This window comes from Pyrus communis, chromosome 10 (genome assembly GCF_041283825.1).
Source record: "Pyrus communis isolate YQ-2024b chromosome 10, ASM4128382v1, whole genome shotgun sequence".
Taxonomy (NCBI): domain Eukaryota; kingdom Viridiplantae; phylum Streptophyta; class Magnoliopsida; order Rosales; family Rosaceae; genus Pyrus; species Pyrus communis.
This window is the reverse complement of record NC_142574.1, coordinates 23,390,707-23,407,847: the sequence shown is the minus strand read 5'-3', so window position 1 is coordinate 23,407,847 and position 17,141 is coordinate 23,390,707. Positions and strand designations below refer to the sequence as shown.

Sequence of the window (17,141 nt, the reverse complement as noted above, 5' to 3'; positions counted from 1 at the left end):
GTTACTAACGCATTGACAAACAGAAAACCAACAATTTAACTTGCATTGCAAACAAATATTAGTAAAGTTATAGAACTCACTGGTAGTTTATTTGAAATGTTAGGAGTATCTAGTGTATGCACAGGGTAGACGGTTCTTATAAAACTCAGGGCTTCAAAATAAAATAAAGTAAAAATTGAAAAGAAATCAGAACTACTAAAAATTCCAGCATTTCTTGATCGTTGAAACTAGTTTCGTACATTGCGTATGCCATCAAAACAATAGATTCACTAACACTTGGAGTTTATTTATACTTTCATTAAGTATAACATAAGATTTTGTTGTATCCACTTGATTGTACGGGCCTTAGCGACGTTCGGCCTCCAAATCCTGATGCCAGCACCTGATCTTGCTCCACCTTCGACTTCCCAACCACTTCGCCCAACCGATACCCAGTAGCATGATTTATTAAACCTAGAAGATTTGTAGTTTTTGCATTTTTGTTCGGACATCTTGTTTGTACATTTTCATATATTTTATAATTAAATACTTTTTCTTGGTTTATTAATTATTGTTTAGAATTTAATTACAATATTTATTAAAAATTAAATAAAAAATATTTTTGCCAAAAAAGGAAAAAAAAAAAGGGTTTGCACAGCGAAGAAGTGACCTACGTCGCGTAAAACTACTTTGCGCAAAGTCTTTTTTGTGGTATCCACTACTGTAAATATTTTAAATCGAAGATCAAATTCATTCATTGTATTCATATAGGGTCAAGGAGTGTAACTCTAAAAAATCATCAAAATTGGAGTTAAAATAATCGTTAAATCTTGATTTTTCGTTTATGACCGTCGAAAAGTTTTGTCCTGTTACTTGATCTTTGAATGTTTGTTATTTGCGATTTTTGGCGTATGCGATCTCAAAGTATATATAAACATGTTTGACGGTTGGATTGTTGAAACTAATTTTGTAGAATGTGTATCCCATCAAACAATAGATTCACTAACACTTAAGAGTTTATTTATACTTTTATTAAGTATAACATAAGATTTTGTGGTATCCATTAGTGTAAATATTTTAAATTGAAGATCGAATTCATTCATTGTATTCATATAGGGTCAAGGAGTGTAGCTGTAAAAAATCATCAAAATCGAAGTTAAAATAACTGTTAAATCATGATTTTTCATTTATGACGGTCGAAATGTTTTGTCCTGTTACTTGATCTTTGAAGGTTTGTTTTTTGCAATTTTTGGTGTATGCGAACTCGAAGTATATACAAACATGTTTGATGGTTAGATCGTTGAAACTAATTTCGTAGAATGTTTATCCCATCAAAACAATAGATTCACTAACACTTAAGAGTTTATTTATACTTTCATTAAGTATAACATAAGATTTTGTGGCATCCACTAGTGTAAATATTTTAAATTGAAGAATGAATTCATTCATTGTATTCATATAGGGTCAAGGAGTGTAGTTGTAAACAATCATCAAAATCGGAGTTAAAGTAACCGTTAAATTATGATTTTTCGTTTATAACCGTAAAAAAATTTTATCCCATTACTTGATCTCTGAATGTTTGTTTTTTGCAATTTTTGGCGTATATAATCTTGAAGTATATACAAACAAGTTTGACGGTTGGATTGTTGAAATTAGTTTCATAGGATGCGTATCCTATCAAAATGATAGATTCACTAACATTTAGAGTTTATTTATACTTTCATTAAGAGCAACTCCACCCCTAAAAACTTTGCGCCAGCACCCAGCCCATTTATCCACTTCAGTGAACAGTAATAGACCCTAATGAACAGTAATAGGCCAAAGCATCTCCACCCCAAAAAAAATGTGCTGGCACCCAGTCTAAAAATGCGCTGGCACAAACGATCTCCACCCCTACAAAATGCGCTGGCACCCAGTCCATTTAAAATATTAAATAATTTTTTTATAAAATAATAAATAAATAAAATAGTTTTCTTCTTGAACCCATGAATAAACACCTCTGGAACCTTCTACAAACAACAAAAGCGAAATTCTCTCCCTCTCCCCCTCTCCCCCACTCACCCTCTCCTCTCTCTCCCTCTCTCTGAGCTGCTGCTTCCGGTACTGCCTGCTGCAGCAAGACCAGCAGCGGACGAGATCGATCGAGTTGGCTTTTGTGCCCAATCCAACTATTCTGTTTGGTTGGTGGGACAATCCCCACTCCCTGTTCATCCCCAAACCTTTAAATCCACGCTTTCAAGGTAATACACGCCGGCTCCTTGATTTAATTCCTTTTTTTTTATTGAATTTTCCATTTCCAATACCTAGAAATTTAATTACACAAAAAATAATAGGAAGTAAAATTTTGTATCTCCGGAAAATTTTGTTTTCTAATCATCTGACGCCACGCTGGCGTTCGCATGACGTCATACGGGCCGGTCCATGGCTCTGTCGATTTTAGGCTGGCCTGGAGACCATCTTGGGCTGGGTGCCAGCCTATCTACTGGGCTGGAGTGGAATGGCTAGATGTCGGGCCAATAATTTGGCTGGGTGCCGGCCTATTTGTTCTCCGGTGGAAGTGCTCTAAGTATAACATAATTCACTAGTGTAAATATTTTAAATTGAAGATTGAATTCATTCATCGTATTCATATAGGATCAAGGAATGTAGCTATAAAAAATAATCAAAATCAAAGTTACAATAACCGTTAAATCATGATTTTTCGTTTATAACCGTCGAAAATTTTTGTCCCATTACTTGATCTCTGAATGTTTTTTTTTGCAATTTTTTGCGTATGTGATCTTGAAGCATATACAAACAAATTTAACATTTGGATCGTTGAAGTTAGTTTTGTACACTTCGTATCCCATCAAGTTCAATGGTTTATGTATGTATGTGTGTGTGTGTGTGTGTGTATATAATTATTAAGTAGATTTAAATTTATTTATTTTGTATGTATAACACTTAAGAAATTGAATGGTATGTATATTTATTAAGTAGTTTTAAATTTATTATTTTAGTTTGGGTCTGGGTTTTGTTAGAAAAATATATTATTGTGGGTTTTATGTAAAAAAAAATGAGTTTGAAGGGAGTAAAGTCAAATTTTAGTAAATTTTATAATAATTTAAAAAAAAAAAAAACCTTGCATGACGACATAATGTGATCGTTGCGCAAAAGCACTTTGCGCGACGTCATAATTTATAACTACGTCACGCAATTGTTAAAATTTTGGCAGTTTAATTGAAAAAAATAGGCTTTTTTTTTTTTAAGGTTTAATTGGAAAAGAGTCCAGACACTACCTACCCATCTGTCTCTCTACTCCTTCTGGCTCACTCGGTTTCTCTCCCCTCTCACTCATCTCGCCCTCTCTATCACTCCGTCACGCTCACGCTCAGAGCTGAGTGCTCTCCTCTTGCTTATTTCACACAGCACAAACTCATAATATCCCGTTTCATCACCCAGATGACGTCGTTTGCTTCAGTTTCCTCCGAAGAACAACTTGGAGTTGAGAATCATTTCTCATTCTCACAGTTGGCTCTGCGTGCAACTGTGTCTAAGTGATGAGTAGTCGAGCAGTGGAAGACGACGCACTGGCGAAAGCCGCAAGAGCTACCAAAGCTCTTTACCTCCTCCGAGACTCCTACTTTCTGGTCGACCTAGATGACAAAATCTCCAGATTAAACGTCGATTCCGATCTTGCTCTCAACCTCCTCGATTCCATTCCTCTTGATAATTTTTCCATTAACCCATTTCGTTTTAATCTCTGTTAATTCCATTTGAAGCTGACCTAAGTGCCCTTTTATAAACCCGATTTGTGCCTTTCTCTTTTGTGGGTTTTCGTTGATACGCTTGTTTCAACTTTGAAGTTCCAATTTTGGACTACATTGGTACACATAGAAGCTTAAACTTTGAAAAATAGACTAAAAAGTTGATGAATTCAAAATCTCCCCCTGATAAAAGTGTTGTTTCTGTAACGATAATGCCTACATTGTGTTCTCAAATCGTTGTCATTGCTAATTCCTTTGTTATTATGTTGCATTTGTATTTGTATCTTATTAGTTCAAGTTTCAAAAACTGTGTCTTTTACCAGAGCAAAGAAAACATCCGGCTCAACGTGCGAAATACGAATATCTGAGAGGAAAGATATTGGATGTTTTACCGAATTATAGAAAAGAAGCAGATGATCATCTCTCAACAACTGTAACAATGCATTGTGACTTCCTGTAGTTGAGCATGTTTGTAATGCTTTCAGTTCACTTCCTGAAATTAAGTTGAATCCATCTTTTGCAGATGCTTGGCTATGTTTAGGTAACTGCATTTGGAAGAAGGGAGATCTATCTTCAACCAAGAACTGCTTTAATCTTGCCCTAAGCAAGGTTATTCTTGATTAGATTTTTGTAGTTTTATTGCAGTGACCTCTCAATTCATTGTACTATAACTTTTATGATTGATATGTGCATTGCGTTTGGAGGTAGGGTCCAAACAGGCAAATACTTTGTCAACTTTCGATGCTTGAAAGAAAAATGGCTCAAGGCAACCGTTTTGTCACTCAACTTGTTTTTCTTGTTGTTTTTCATGATGTGTGCATCATTATGCTTACCTAATTTTCATCATTTTTCTGGGTACCGACAATGAAGCAGAACTTGTTGCTGAAAGCATTCAACATGCCAAGGAAGCCATAACTCTTGATGTCAAGGATGGCAATTCATGGTGTAAGATCTCATAATCAACCATCTCAAAAAGTTCTATATTCTTTAGATTTGAGTAAGATTTATACTTGATAAGTTGTATAGCATGTAACACTTAGTTTGCTTTACCATTTACCTTGGATGTTTGCTAGCCTTCTTCCAGTTAGCATAGTTTGACTGGTATCTTGTACATGCATAAATATTTTTTACTGATTCACTTAATCCCTTGTTTCATTTCTTTGGTCATTTTTTTGGAGATCATTGCTTATTCCGTTTAACAGAATTTCTCTGACTTTATTGGCAGACAATCTTGGAAATGCATGTCTTACAAGTTTCTTTGTGACTGGAGCTTGTGATCATTCCAAACTTCTGCAATCTTGGAAGGCATACCAAAATGCTGTAAGTGCTTAAAGTGGAACCACCATATACAATATAAATGAATGAATGTTTCAAATGTAGTTTGTTAAATGTTTTTCACGATCAATTGTTGTGATACCTAAATACCTTATCTCACCCTGTTCAATTTATATCACGTCTCATACCATAACTACAAACAAGTACATAGTTACTCAGTTTCTCAAAGAATCAACTTTCACAATATATAAAATAAAACTATCACAATATTACCAAAAAAAAATTGTTCCACAAAAGCCTCAAAGGAAAAAACCATAATTATTTACCGTGAGCACAGAGGCCTTCGAAAGCTTCACACAAAAGCCCCAAGAAACGAAGAGTAACATCTCCTGAAATGTAAAACAGAAGCAAATCATATGCCCAGACGACGAATCTAACGATATAAACAAAACCCAAAATTACAAAAACAAAATTCATACACAAATCCCATCTGAATACAAATATCTCGATCATCGTCAAATTCCAATCAACTTTAGTTAATTGAATAAACGTTAATAAATTGTAAAAGGAAGTAATGATTATGTCCAAACTTCAGGTCAACATTTATACGCTATATCTACAAAAACTACCAAAAAAATTTAAGGGCCATACTAAGAAAGTAAAAAACTCATCAGCAAATGCAGACCTTGGAGGTAAAAAAAGGGACCCGGATAAAATCGAAAAACCAACAAAATTCCTATCCACTGAAGATAAGGTACAATGAGGTTTCATACCTTTTATATACCTTGAGCACAAAGTGGTTCCAAGGTTGCAACGAAAGCACCAAAATTGCAACACCACCATTTCCCGAAATTGATACCTAAATCATAACAAAGCGCTCACACAAAACCTCAAAATTAAACACAAAACCCCCCCAAAATTATAAAATCAAAATTTAGTCTGCTATCCCTTCTCTCCCATTTTTCTCTCACCCTAATCTCCATTTCTGCAAATGACCTACCTCCCTCTCTCCGTGTATACTCCTTGTCTCTCTCATTAAATCAAAACTCTCAAACCCAATTCCATGCCTCATCAGAACCCATAGCATAATCTAATTGAAAAATATTACCCAAAAATAAAAAGATTCAATTTTTAATATTTTAAAACTGAAGAAAACAAAACCCATAGATTTGAAAGAAAAAAAAAAAAAAAAAAAAAAAAAAAAAAAAAAAACTCCGAGATGTAGGATTCAAAGAACTTACCAGAAAACATTAACCTTTTTGACTTAAAATCATCTTCAATCCAAATCAAAAGGCGGAAGAAGCTTAAATTGCTTCAAACTTTTCCAGCGAGCCAAGATTTGACAGGGATAGAAACGAAGGTTTGAGAGTGAAGGAGACCATGGCGACAAAGAGAATGGGAGAAAAGCTTGAGAGCGATGGAGACCATTGTGGATGTAAATTTCCACCTTCTCTTTGGATAAAAATTACACCTACAAAACAATTAACATCTTTGATTAAGACTAAAAACCTCACATGCCCACGATGAATGGAGGGCTTTGGCCGAAGAACGCGAGGTTAAATGATTGTGATGGACTCCATTGGATTTCAGTGTGGGATGCAGATGGCAGATCGGCAAAGCGTTACATGTTTTATGATGCCATGGTTATTTACCGAGGCACACTGCATTGGTGTACCAAGTCTAACTTGACATTTCCACGATTGATTAGAAGATTTCAATACTAGGAGATATGGTTGTAAACACCTGTATGTGGGCTTTTTATTTTTTATTTTTTATTTTTTTTGTATATTTCTTTGTTTTGCCCCATGATAGTATTCGGGCAACGCATTTTTTTATCACATTTTTGTTACCGTAATGCTTATGTTTGGCTTTCAAATGAAACATTTTAAACTGTTCTTTGAAACATCTCATGGTGCTTGAATAAAACGTCTTACATCCTATTCATCTCAACTCTCATACTGCATAAGGAAGAAAATAAGATATTTGTAAGAGAATTCGTCTAGTTTCTTATTCAAGTAGAGTGTGCTGCAAGCAATACAAAGACAACTAGTCTTTTTCCCCTCTACTTATTCTGCACGGTAAACACTATATTATATCACATTACATAGGTTTTTTCCCCCTTTACTTATTCTGCACAAGAAACACTATATTATATCTTATTACGTTGGAATTTCTGTAGTTATTGTTAATCATTCAAATAAATGATTAACGATCTATAGCCACGGCGAGTAGTGACCTAGCCACGGCATTATTAGGGTATGCATCGTGTGGAGGAGGTGGAGCAGTAGTAGTGTGGCCTGCAAAGTTCCTTTGGTTGATGGTTGTATCGGCAAGATCAGCAGACCCAGGGACCTTCCCATTATGTCCACCGGGAGGAGGAGGGCCCCTCTGCTTCGAATCCATCAACACGTTGATTTTGTTCACCGTCGTTATGGTCTTCAACTTTTCTTTCTCATCATGCAACATCCTGCCTGCACTAATCACATGCAAGTCCAAACTCACGAGAAATACAACTGTTATAACTGCGAATAAACACTTAAGAAACCTCATGGTGATCTATTGATCTTTTACTTAGAGATATTAAACAAAGATAGCCAGCTTAATTACGAAGGATGTGTTATGTGGAGGTTAGATACGTTTGTTTTTATATGCACCAATCTGCATGACTTTCAACCTTTTTCTTCTGTGAAAAACATTAAAAATTGAATGGGTCAGAACAGAAAAAACGATTTTGTTCTATGATAGTAGAATTCAAAGTAAAACTTTCAAAGTTCTTAAGTTGGCATCTCTTCTTACATGTGTTAGCACGAGTCTTGCAAAGAAAGTTCTCTATTTAATTGGCATGCATTTTGGGTCACAAAGAAATCAAAACAAAACCCACAACGTATGTTTCTTTGCACTTGCTATGGACTTCACAATACCTTCACTTCGAGACCTACAACCGAGATAATTTCACAGAAATATATATCTTCTTATGTTTACAGGTTACATGATGAGTGTTGTAGATACATAGATATTTATCTCTGATGACAAAGCAAATTTTCTCATTTTCCACCCGAACGTTTGACCAAAATGTTAATGAAAACTTTTGGGTTGACTTGTTGATTGTATGTTAGGACTTGAATTTCGTGTATCTCAAATTTGAAGTCATGGGTGTATAAAAGCGAAACTTGCAATACAAGTTGCGGTTTAACGCAGCAATGGTTTGAGTTTTGACTTGTACCCAATTCTTCACGGCCAGCCAGTTTCTGCTTTAGGAACTAGATCCTCTCCTGAGTTCAGGATGGGGATCTTCCTGAGTAGTTCACCCGGACAGTTGAAATTTGATTCAACAGCTCCAAACAAGAGACCTCTCTAAAAGTTATAATAATTGCAACTGTTGAATTAAATTTGAACAGCCCGGATGGGCTGCTCATGAGGACCCCCATCCTGAGCTCAGGAGAGGATCCAATCCTTTGCTTTAGCCGCATTAATTGCTTCGTCATGTATGGAAAATGTTGAACTCACCAAACCGGGTGGAAAACTGAATCTTTACTTGGGAATGTCTGCATTTTGGTCTCAATTTTTGCCCGTGCTACGAATTTACACTACATTATTTTTGTTGGTTGGAAATTCCGAAAAGACTTCATTTGTTGGGATAACGAAACACGAGTGGGGAGCAAAGGAGAGAGTCCGACTCCAACCTTAGATGTAAAGTATAATTATCATACGTACGGAGGAGCAAATACTCGGTGACGCTACAAACCCCGGGAACCGGACTTGAAAATCATACTAAACAAATCAACTTAAAACGTAAAATGACACGGGTAAAGATTGATTAGTGCACAAGCAACAAAGCTATATAACACATCTTTACATATACATGTGCATATAATACATATCTATGCCTGTTCTATGGAAAAATAAATGATACAAATATATGTAACTCATCAATTCAACCTTGACTACTTACCACTTTACTCACAGGTAAGGTATTTATTTTGGTCTGCCGTACTGTCGGACTAGACAAATATGCTAGCAGCAATGACCCCGAAGAACCAATATAGACAGCGCTGCACATCAATCGGTACAATTATCAACACAAGTACAAGCAACAAGAATCGAGATTCACAAGCAAATGGTGCTCATAACGGCAGTATTGAAATCCAAGCTGTAATGGAAAGGTGACTTTGTTATGATAGATCTCCATGTCTTCTTCTTAGGATGGTATATTTGGACGTAAAGAGTGCCTGCTCTCGTATGCAATCGCGACCTGCAGATTTCTGCTGGCTCGACTGCCTTCAAAAGGGTTATTACATGCAACTCTCCATCCAATACAACGAATCTAAATGCAGAGTTGCATGCGGCCTGTCTTGGTATACGTGACTCCTTACACCAACGGTTTGAAGCCATGTCATATCTGCAGTAAATTATCACTCAAAAGATCAAATTAATAACAACGAGAAAGAAATTCAAAGGACATAAATTAGGGGCAGATGCATACGTCCAAAAAGACATCAATAAGCATACACAAAGGAGAACTTAAAAGAATGTGATCCCGTATAATAGAATTACTTGTACTAAACTACTGATAATCAACATTTTTTATATATTGCATAAGAATGATAAACAAGAATTTCCCTCCTGTAAACCGCAATAGAAAAGTAATCTAAAACATCGAAGCGTTATGTGTTGGTAGAACCTGTGTCATTTACGTCATAAATTTAAATTAGCATAACCATCCAAATTACATCATCGCATATCCCTCAAATGATGAAACTTTGGAACTTTTCTGTAAACAGAATAATAAGTTTTTCTTAGGGTTGTTTATCTGCAATGGGAATGAAAAGAAACGGAATGGGTTCCCTTCATGACTTCCCCGCGTCTACTTGCACGTAATCAGTAATGGATTATCTAAAATACGTAATGGAACAACCCAGTTTCAGCAATTTGAGTGTTAATCCAATTCCCTTTCCTTAAATTTTCGCATTCCGTAGGTAAGTGATTCCTTATTTTCCCATTATTGATAAGTAAACAAGCCCTTAATTCAATATAAATGAACACAGGAAGATTTCAAGCTCAGCCTTCTGCATTCTCCTTATGGTGCAAAGTATAAGTACTAACGAAATCATGCCAAATCAGAGTAAGTTCAAGACCTTCCCCTCTCCTAGTTGTTTCATTCCGAAAAAATCCAAGCACAAAACTAAAGTGGAGTCATATATCATATACGACCAAAGCCACCTAACAACTTCCACCAATCCAAAAAGCCCGGATATTCTTACAAAAATCATCAAGAGCTACTATTAGCACATTAGGATTCAAAATCAAAGCTAATTTGGATACTTTCAGCCAGATCACTCTCTCTCACACTCGCGCATGCGCGCGCACACACACAACACATGTTTTTCCCATGGTGCAAGGAAACAATGGCCAACTCAATCCAGTTTCTTATACCCTAATTATTGTGCGGAAGCCCACAACAACGGGTCGCCAACGGACGGGTCGTCAACAGGTCCCACACACACAAGTCGGTATTGCCGATACTCCCCTCACTTTAGCCACCCGGAAGCAATGGGTATGGGATTTTACCAAAAGGCCTTGACAATATGTGTGTGTGGTGGCATTGCTTATAAAGCACTACACGACTCTTCCCCTAGCCAATGTGGGACTCAAATGTGGCTCTAATCTAAGCCACCAAACTCCAACACTAATTTGGTCACTACATTCACAACAAACTTCTTCAGGAATGTCCCTGAGTGGGTACTTGCTCTGGTCTAGACCATCTTAGCAACTCTGCATGCTGATTTCTCTCCCTCCCCAAGTTACAGAAAAGTGTAGAGTCCCCGCATGATCTAGTGACACTAGCATTTTGAACCCTATATCCCAAATTATGGAAAGGACAAGTTTTTGGCACACCTCTCAGTCAAAATTCCTTTAATCAATAAAGATAAATTCCACACCTGGTGAGACCTAAGGAAATGTAATATGCATCTATACACCAGAACATAAGGCAGCACCAAGTATCCCTATCTCGATCACACTTTTAGTTCATTCAAAAATGATATTCACAATGCAGAAAAAAAAAACTTCAACTTGGAGCGTCGAGAGATATTTAATGCTGACACTAACCTTAGATTAGCATGAATAATCTCAATCTAATTGGAACCAACTGTCACTAGCTGAACATACAAACAATGTTACTTCAAGCCCAAGCTCAAAACACAAAAAGTAAAGAAAATGGAAAAACTACTTGAATATAACATTCCGATCAAGCATGAAGACAGCAGGTCCACCGCAATCATCGCCACCTTCGACGACAACAATTTTGCCCAGTCTTACCCTCTCCCCTGCTTCCCACATATCCCCAACCTCTCTCCACCTACAACCACCATTCCCATTCTTCAATTCCATCACCACAGCGTCTCTGTAATGCTCATCCACAGGAAAAACCCCTGATTTTGTTCTGGATTCGCCGTACCCACCCATCGTCGTCGCCAACAAAGAACCCCGCGCACCCGGCCCGAGAACCTGGCAACCCATCCATTGCAACCCAGTCATTTCTCCCAATATCATACCGCTCCACCTAGCTCGTTCGGCTTCCAGCCGCGCTGAACAGAGTGTGCCGGGATCCGCCGCCGGCGACGAGAATCTCTCCCGATTTTGGAACCGCAGCACAGGCGAAACTTCCGCGCGGTGTGAGCATCGGGGCGAGGAAGTCCCACGAAGAAGTGCTGAAGTCGAACCGGAATATGGCGGAGGACGGGGAGGGGAGGTCGATCGGAAACGAGCGAGTGTCGAAGAGGGCGCCGCCGATGACGTAGAGGTGGGGCCCAACGGAGAGGGAGGTGAAGTTGCAGAGGCCGGAGACGTGGGGGTTGCAGGGCATTGGCGGGAGGGGGCACCAGGCTAGGGTTCGAGGGTCGAAGAGGTAAGGGGCGGCGACGGAGGGGTCTTGGGGGAAGACGCAAAGGAGGTGGGAGAGGTTGGTGCGGTGATGGGTCTGGCGGAGGGCGATTAGGGTTTTGGAGGAGAGGAAGAGCCTCCATGATTTGCAGGTGGGTCGGAGGCGGCCCTGGTGGGAGAAGGGGACGAAGGAGAGGATCAGCGCTGCGATGTCGTTTGGGAGGCCGGGAATAAGGGTTGGGGATTCGCCGATCGGAATCAATGGCGGAGAGGAAGAAGAAGAATGAGGAGATGGAGGTCCAAATCGGGTCATTTCTTCCTCTTCGGATTCCGAGTGGGCTTTGAGTTAGTGGTTTTTTTGGACATGCAGTTTTTGTAGATTATCCGAAAGGCTACAGTTTAGTAACACGTGGCGGTTGATTATTCCCTCCAATTTATCCACAAGGGATGGGGTTACTTGCCATTGAGTTAATTTTTGGGATAATAATTATGGTTTTTTTTTTATAGAAAAACTAATAAAAATTGTTTGAAAATTTTGAGTTTTAACGATAAAGATAAAATAAAAGGTAAAGTGAATAGTACTAGTTCGACTTTTTAGTGTAAAAATGTGATTTTTCGTTAAAGTAAGCAGTATCGCGGACTTTTCGTTAAAACTCTTTTTTTTTATGTGTAATTATGTATAGCACACAATATTTTCCTATTTGAAAAATCTCAACGGTACAAAGATGTAAGTTTATTTACTTTTGTGCCATTATTCCATTTATCTTGGCATGTTCCACAATTATGTTTATATTTTTGTCAACAACCCTTGAATTATTGTACGTAACTTTACATGATGATACTATGAAATATTCTCCACTTGTTGCATTATTGTGTTGCTTTTTCATCTTTTGATTATCTGATGTGAAATCCTCTATGTTTCCATCATTTTGTTGATGTCATGCAGTTCTTATTTATGTCAAGTTATTCTAGTATTGTTCATCTCCACTTCTTTTTCACTATCTTCTTTTATTTTGTAGTATATTTTTACAATTTTTTCTTGGAAATTTTGGGGCTCCAGTATGGTTGATGTATAATATTTATTTTGCTATAAGTATACATTACTTCATCTTCTGTTACTAATAATATATCGTGCTTGAAATCTTCAAATTCATATAAAACTAACATTTGGGCTCCTCAATATCTCAGAACATTTTGTTGTGTAAGAGTCCATTTGTAGGGTGATATGGGAGATAATCCAAAAGAGTATTAATTTATCATGGCTACATGTGTAACAACTAGTCTCTAATTTTACGATTTTATTAATTTTAAATGAGTGAATCAACGAAAATGCCCCTGAAGGCGAGATCGTTGATTTTGTTGATCGTCATCTCATGATGTGTATAAGTTATTATTATACCATATTCTCGAAGTACTCGACGATACGACAAACGGAATTGAATTTGGAAGATTTTACGAATCACCGAATGCCAAGGGCAAATTGGTAATTTTGTATTAGGAGGATTTTTTGCTTTGTGAGCCACGTGGGGCCCACACCGCACTCATCCCTTGTCCCTTTCCAGAAATCTCTCTGACCTCTCTCTTGCTGCCACCTCACTTCTTCTCCCTCAAGCTCACTAACTCTCTTGGTTTCCCTTTCATTTCTTTCTCTCTCACACTCAAACTCTATTTATCTCTTCTTTCTCATCTCTGTAACACAGAGGACGATGACTCATTGCCATTTTTCCATCTTCGGAGAGCCCCAGTCGAACCACCCACTTTTCGCAGGCCTCGCAGCAAGCCACCAGTAGCCTTGATGCTCTTTCAACAACCCTATATCTTTCAATCTCTCTGTAAACACGGAGGCAGTGAGCTAATCCCAACCATCATCACCATCACCACTCCAGCAAGTTCTTAGCCCATTGCACTGTCATGTCTCTGTATCTCCCTCACATGTTATCTTTCTTCTCACCGTTGGTGAAGAAATGAACTACGGACGTCGCCGTAGGTGCCAATTTCCCAACTAGTTTCTTGAGTTTTCAGCCAAGGTAAGCCTCGGGGTTTTGTAAGTCATTTCTCTTTTGTTGTTGGATTGGATTGTCACGCCCCAAACCCGACATAAGTCCAGAATTGACACGTGACGTCACTAAAAATCCATATATATCATACCCCACCTCCGGGATATGGGCAAGCACAACTCAATAATCGAATCACATAGTTATTTTTCGTATGCTTTATGGCTGCATCTAACCTCCCCGTTAGACTGCCTACGTACCCTAAATAGGGATCAAGCCATTCGTAGTTCGTCATGCACAATAATTGACTTATAACACAGTCCGATTAAGTCGAAAGGCATAACGTTTCTCAATCAATCAATAGAACTTGACAAGCATGAAATTTCTTGACTCAGGGTTACATAGCAAACCCACCTGAAAATCATGATTTCCCTTCCATCTATATATAAATCATTATGTCGCAACATGATACCGCAATTCACAACATATATCATTTCAAAGAACCAACGAAGCACAATACCATTCTCTAGCCACATTTATCAACAAGTCTAATCATAACAATAACCATGATATCCAACATAACAATCCCACATGACGATTAACATTTCCACTTCATCCATCACGTAATTCATCACGTTTTCCACATAAAATCGCATTTCATAGTGTGTAACATAGTTAAGAATTAACAAAGTACACAATATTCTCTAGAAATATTAATCAACTAAAATACTCATGATAACCACACTCATATCCAACGTCATTCCATAATCACATCAATCAATAATGTCAACCATCACATCATCAATAACACATACAACATGTCGAAATGCAAGGCTAGAGTAACACAACTCGATTGAAGACTACTTCTTTGAAAAAGGGGATTTTGGACCACCCAACGGACCAAGGCACCAAAGGGGATTCCGGACCATCAGTCAACGGAATCCAAACAGAACTCAATTCCAGACCACCCAACCGAATTGAACGGAAGTCCAAGAAGCATAACAACGGCTCGAAGGAACAATACATGATTCAAGTTACCTAATTCATGAAAACTCAACAAACGAAGCAATATCGAGCACAATTCCACATCACAATGGGTTATCGATCAATTACTAGACCTTACATCTCCCAAGCAATTCAATATGCATTTCAATCACATGTCACAATTATTTCCAATACACAAGTCAAATCACATTTCACTTCATCTTACCAATTCACTATACTTCCAACATTATATCTCAATACATAGCTTGTAACATATCAAGGAATCGCAAAGCACAATATTAATATTTAATTATGTTAATCAATCAGTGAGATAACATATCATTTCACGAATTTAATTAAAGAACTCTACATAATTCCCATCTTGGGTTATGAATAATAACATGATAATTCTAATTTATTTTCACAATATCTATTGTGGGTAATTCCCATCTACTCGAATTTAAGATTCTAAGATCACCTTACGGAATGAACAAGAGCAAGGATTCCGGACCACTCAACGGAATCCAACAACATTGGGTTCCGGACCACTTAACGGAACCAAAATATCAATCGGTTTCTTATAATCTACCCAGACCTGTCATATGTAAAGTCAATGCCAATATTATGGAATTGGTTCACTGGCAAATCAGGCACTCAGATAAGCTGAGAGGCTCGGGTGAGGGACAATAAAATAAACATGTGATACAATAATAAAACCAGCCATCAATCGTAATTTATAAACCTTGAATATAAATCTTTCATAAGAAATCAATACCAAACTTTTGAAAACTCCGAGGGAGTCACCCAGACATCCAAAAGTTCATTTCAAACAACCATAACATCTCACACCCATATTTACATACACACAATGAAAGTAGAATTAGGGCGACACAGTTCATCAAAAGCCTACACCTTTGCAACCATCTCAAACTAAACTCAATGAACTAAGGTGGATACAATCCCGGACCATCACTCAACGGGATCACGGAGTAAGAGGGATTCCGGACCATCACTTAACGGAACCCAAACCAAGATACGATTTCTGACCATTACTCAACGGAATCGCAAAGTGGAGTAGGAAAGATTTCGGACCATCACTCAACGGAATCCAAACCAGGATACGATTCCGGACCATTACTCAATGGAATCGCGGAGTACATTACATAACCACCAATCAATGAAACAACACATGAACCAAGTTACTCAAGTTATAAAGGCTCAACAAAACAAGAAATGAAATAATGAAACGAGCATTGACACATGTTTCAAAGCAACAAACCCCATGACAATGGGTTAACGGTCCAACACTAGCCCTCACCTCATCAAATCAAGCCAATCATACAAAACAAACCATATTTCCAATATGCACGTCAAATCCCACTTCATATAACTATATCATTGGCTAAATATGAAAATTAACAATTTATAGGAAAAATGATTATAAAACCATTTCATATTCACATATATTAAAGTCACTCACATTTCATCATATCATACCATCTATGTAAATCAACCACCTTCGAATATGCATGTCAAATCACATATCACGATCATCATCAGTACACAAGCCAAATCATATTTATTAAACATAGGTCTATGGCTAAATATATATATATATATATATATATATATATATATATATATATATATATATATGAAATCACATTTCAATAGAATCACATTATAAGACCAAGTCAAATTCACAGATGATGCCAATATAAGAAATCAAGGTAATAACCATATCACATATGTTCAAGTCACTCTCTAACCAATGTAGGCCCACTAGACTTCTCTTAAGTCTCCTATAGTAGTAATTGTATTATTTAGAACGTTCCGAGACATGTTGACCATAATTCAACTTTCGGTCAACGATGGGGTCCACAACGATCCGCATATCAGATTTATGATCCATAACTTCCCAAAGTCCACATTATGCTTCAAGGATAACATACTAAAGTTTCATTATGATCCAATGGTCGAATTGTCGTCAATCACACAAACAAGTGGCAGTTCAAATTGATCACCGCACCAAACAATTGAATCTTTGGAAACCGAGCTAGACATAGGTTCACATGGTCACTAGAAGGTATTTGAAACCTAGATAACACTCGTGAACGATCCCACGCACCGCCACACGCGGTGGAAGTCAAGATGGAGGGTTTAGAAACCCCGAATTTCAACATTAACTAGATGAACTCAAATTTACGTGGTAGCTAGAGCTCAACAAGGGAAACACTTTTCAGAACTAGGCTGACAATAAATTCTAACCGAAAACCATCCA

At 37.5% G+C, this 17,141-nt stretch overlaps 1 protein-coding gene and 1 long non-coding RNA gene across 3 annotated transcripts; both read right to left on the bottom strand.

Annotated features, from left to right (window-relative positions):
* Positions 1-5,318: 5,318 nt before the first annotated feature.
* Positions 5,319-6,600, bottom strand: LOC148693745 (uncharacterized). Its single transcript, XR_015952026.1, has 3 exons — positions 6,242-6,600; positions 5,774-5,859; positions 5,319-5,389 (listed from the first exon to the last, which is right to left on the bottom strand). It is a non-coding gene; the product is annotated as an uncharacterized LOC148693745 (long non-coding RNA).
* A 2,213-nt stretch (positions 6,601-8,813) lies between these two features.
* LOC137728401 (F-box/kelch-repeat protein OR23) lies at positions 8,814-12,291 on the bottom strand. Of its 2 annotated transcripts, none has more exons than XR_015951813.1 (2): positions 11,230-12,291; positions 8,814-9,399 (listed from the first exon to the last, which is right to left on the bottom strand). XR_015951813.1 is itself a non-coding variant. In XM_088677062.1 (2 exons), exons 1-2 carry the CDS (start codon positions 11,463-11,465, stop codon positions 9,108-9,110), a joined length of 528 nt encoding a protein of 175 aa, XP_088533188.1. In that variant the 5' UTR covers positions 11,466-11,481; the 3' UTR covers positions 8,941-9,107. The 2 variants fall into 2 exon arrangements, 1 of the variants encoding a protein (XP_088533188.1); XM_088677062.1 differs by having other exon boundaries at positions 8,941-9,399; positions 11,230-11,481.
* Between the last annotated feature and the right edge of the window lie 4,850 nt (positions 12,292-17,141).

What these genes read in the sequence shown, in the direction of transcription:
- LOC137728401 (XM_088677062.1), bottom strand. Translation starts at nt 11,465, where the DNA reads ATGGGTGGGTACGGCGAATCCAGAACAAAATCAGGGGTTTTTCCTGTG. An exon ending in GATCGGAATGTTATATTCAA is followed by an intron (nt 9,400 to 11,229) that starts GTAGTTTTTCCA and finishes AATTTACTGCAG; the next exon opens with ATATGACATGGCTTCAAACC.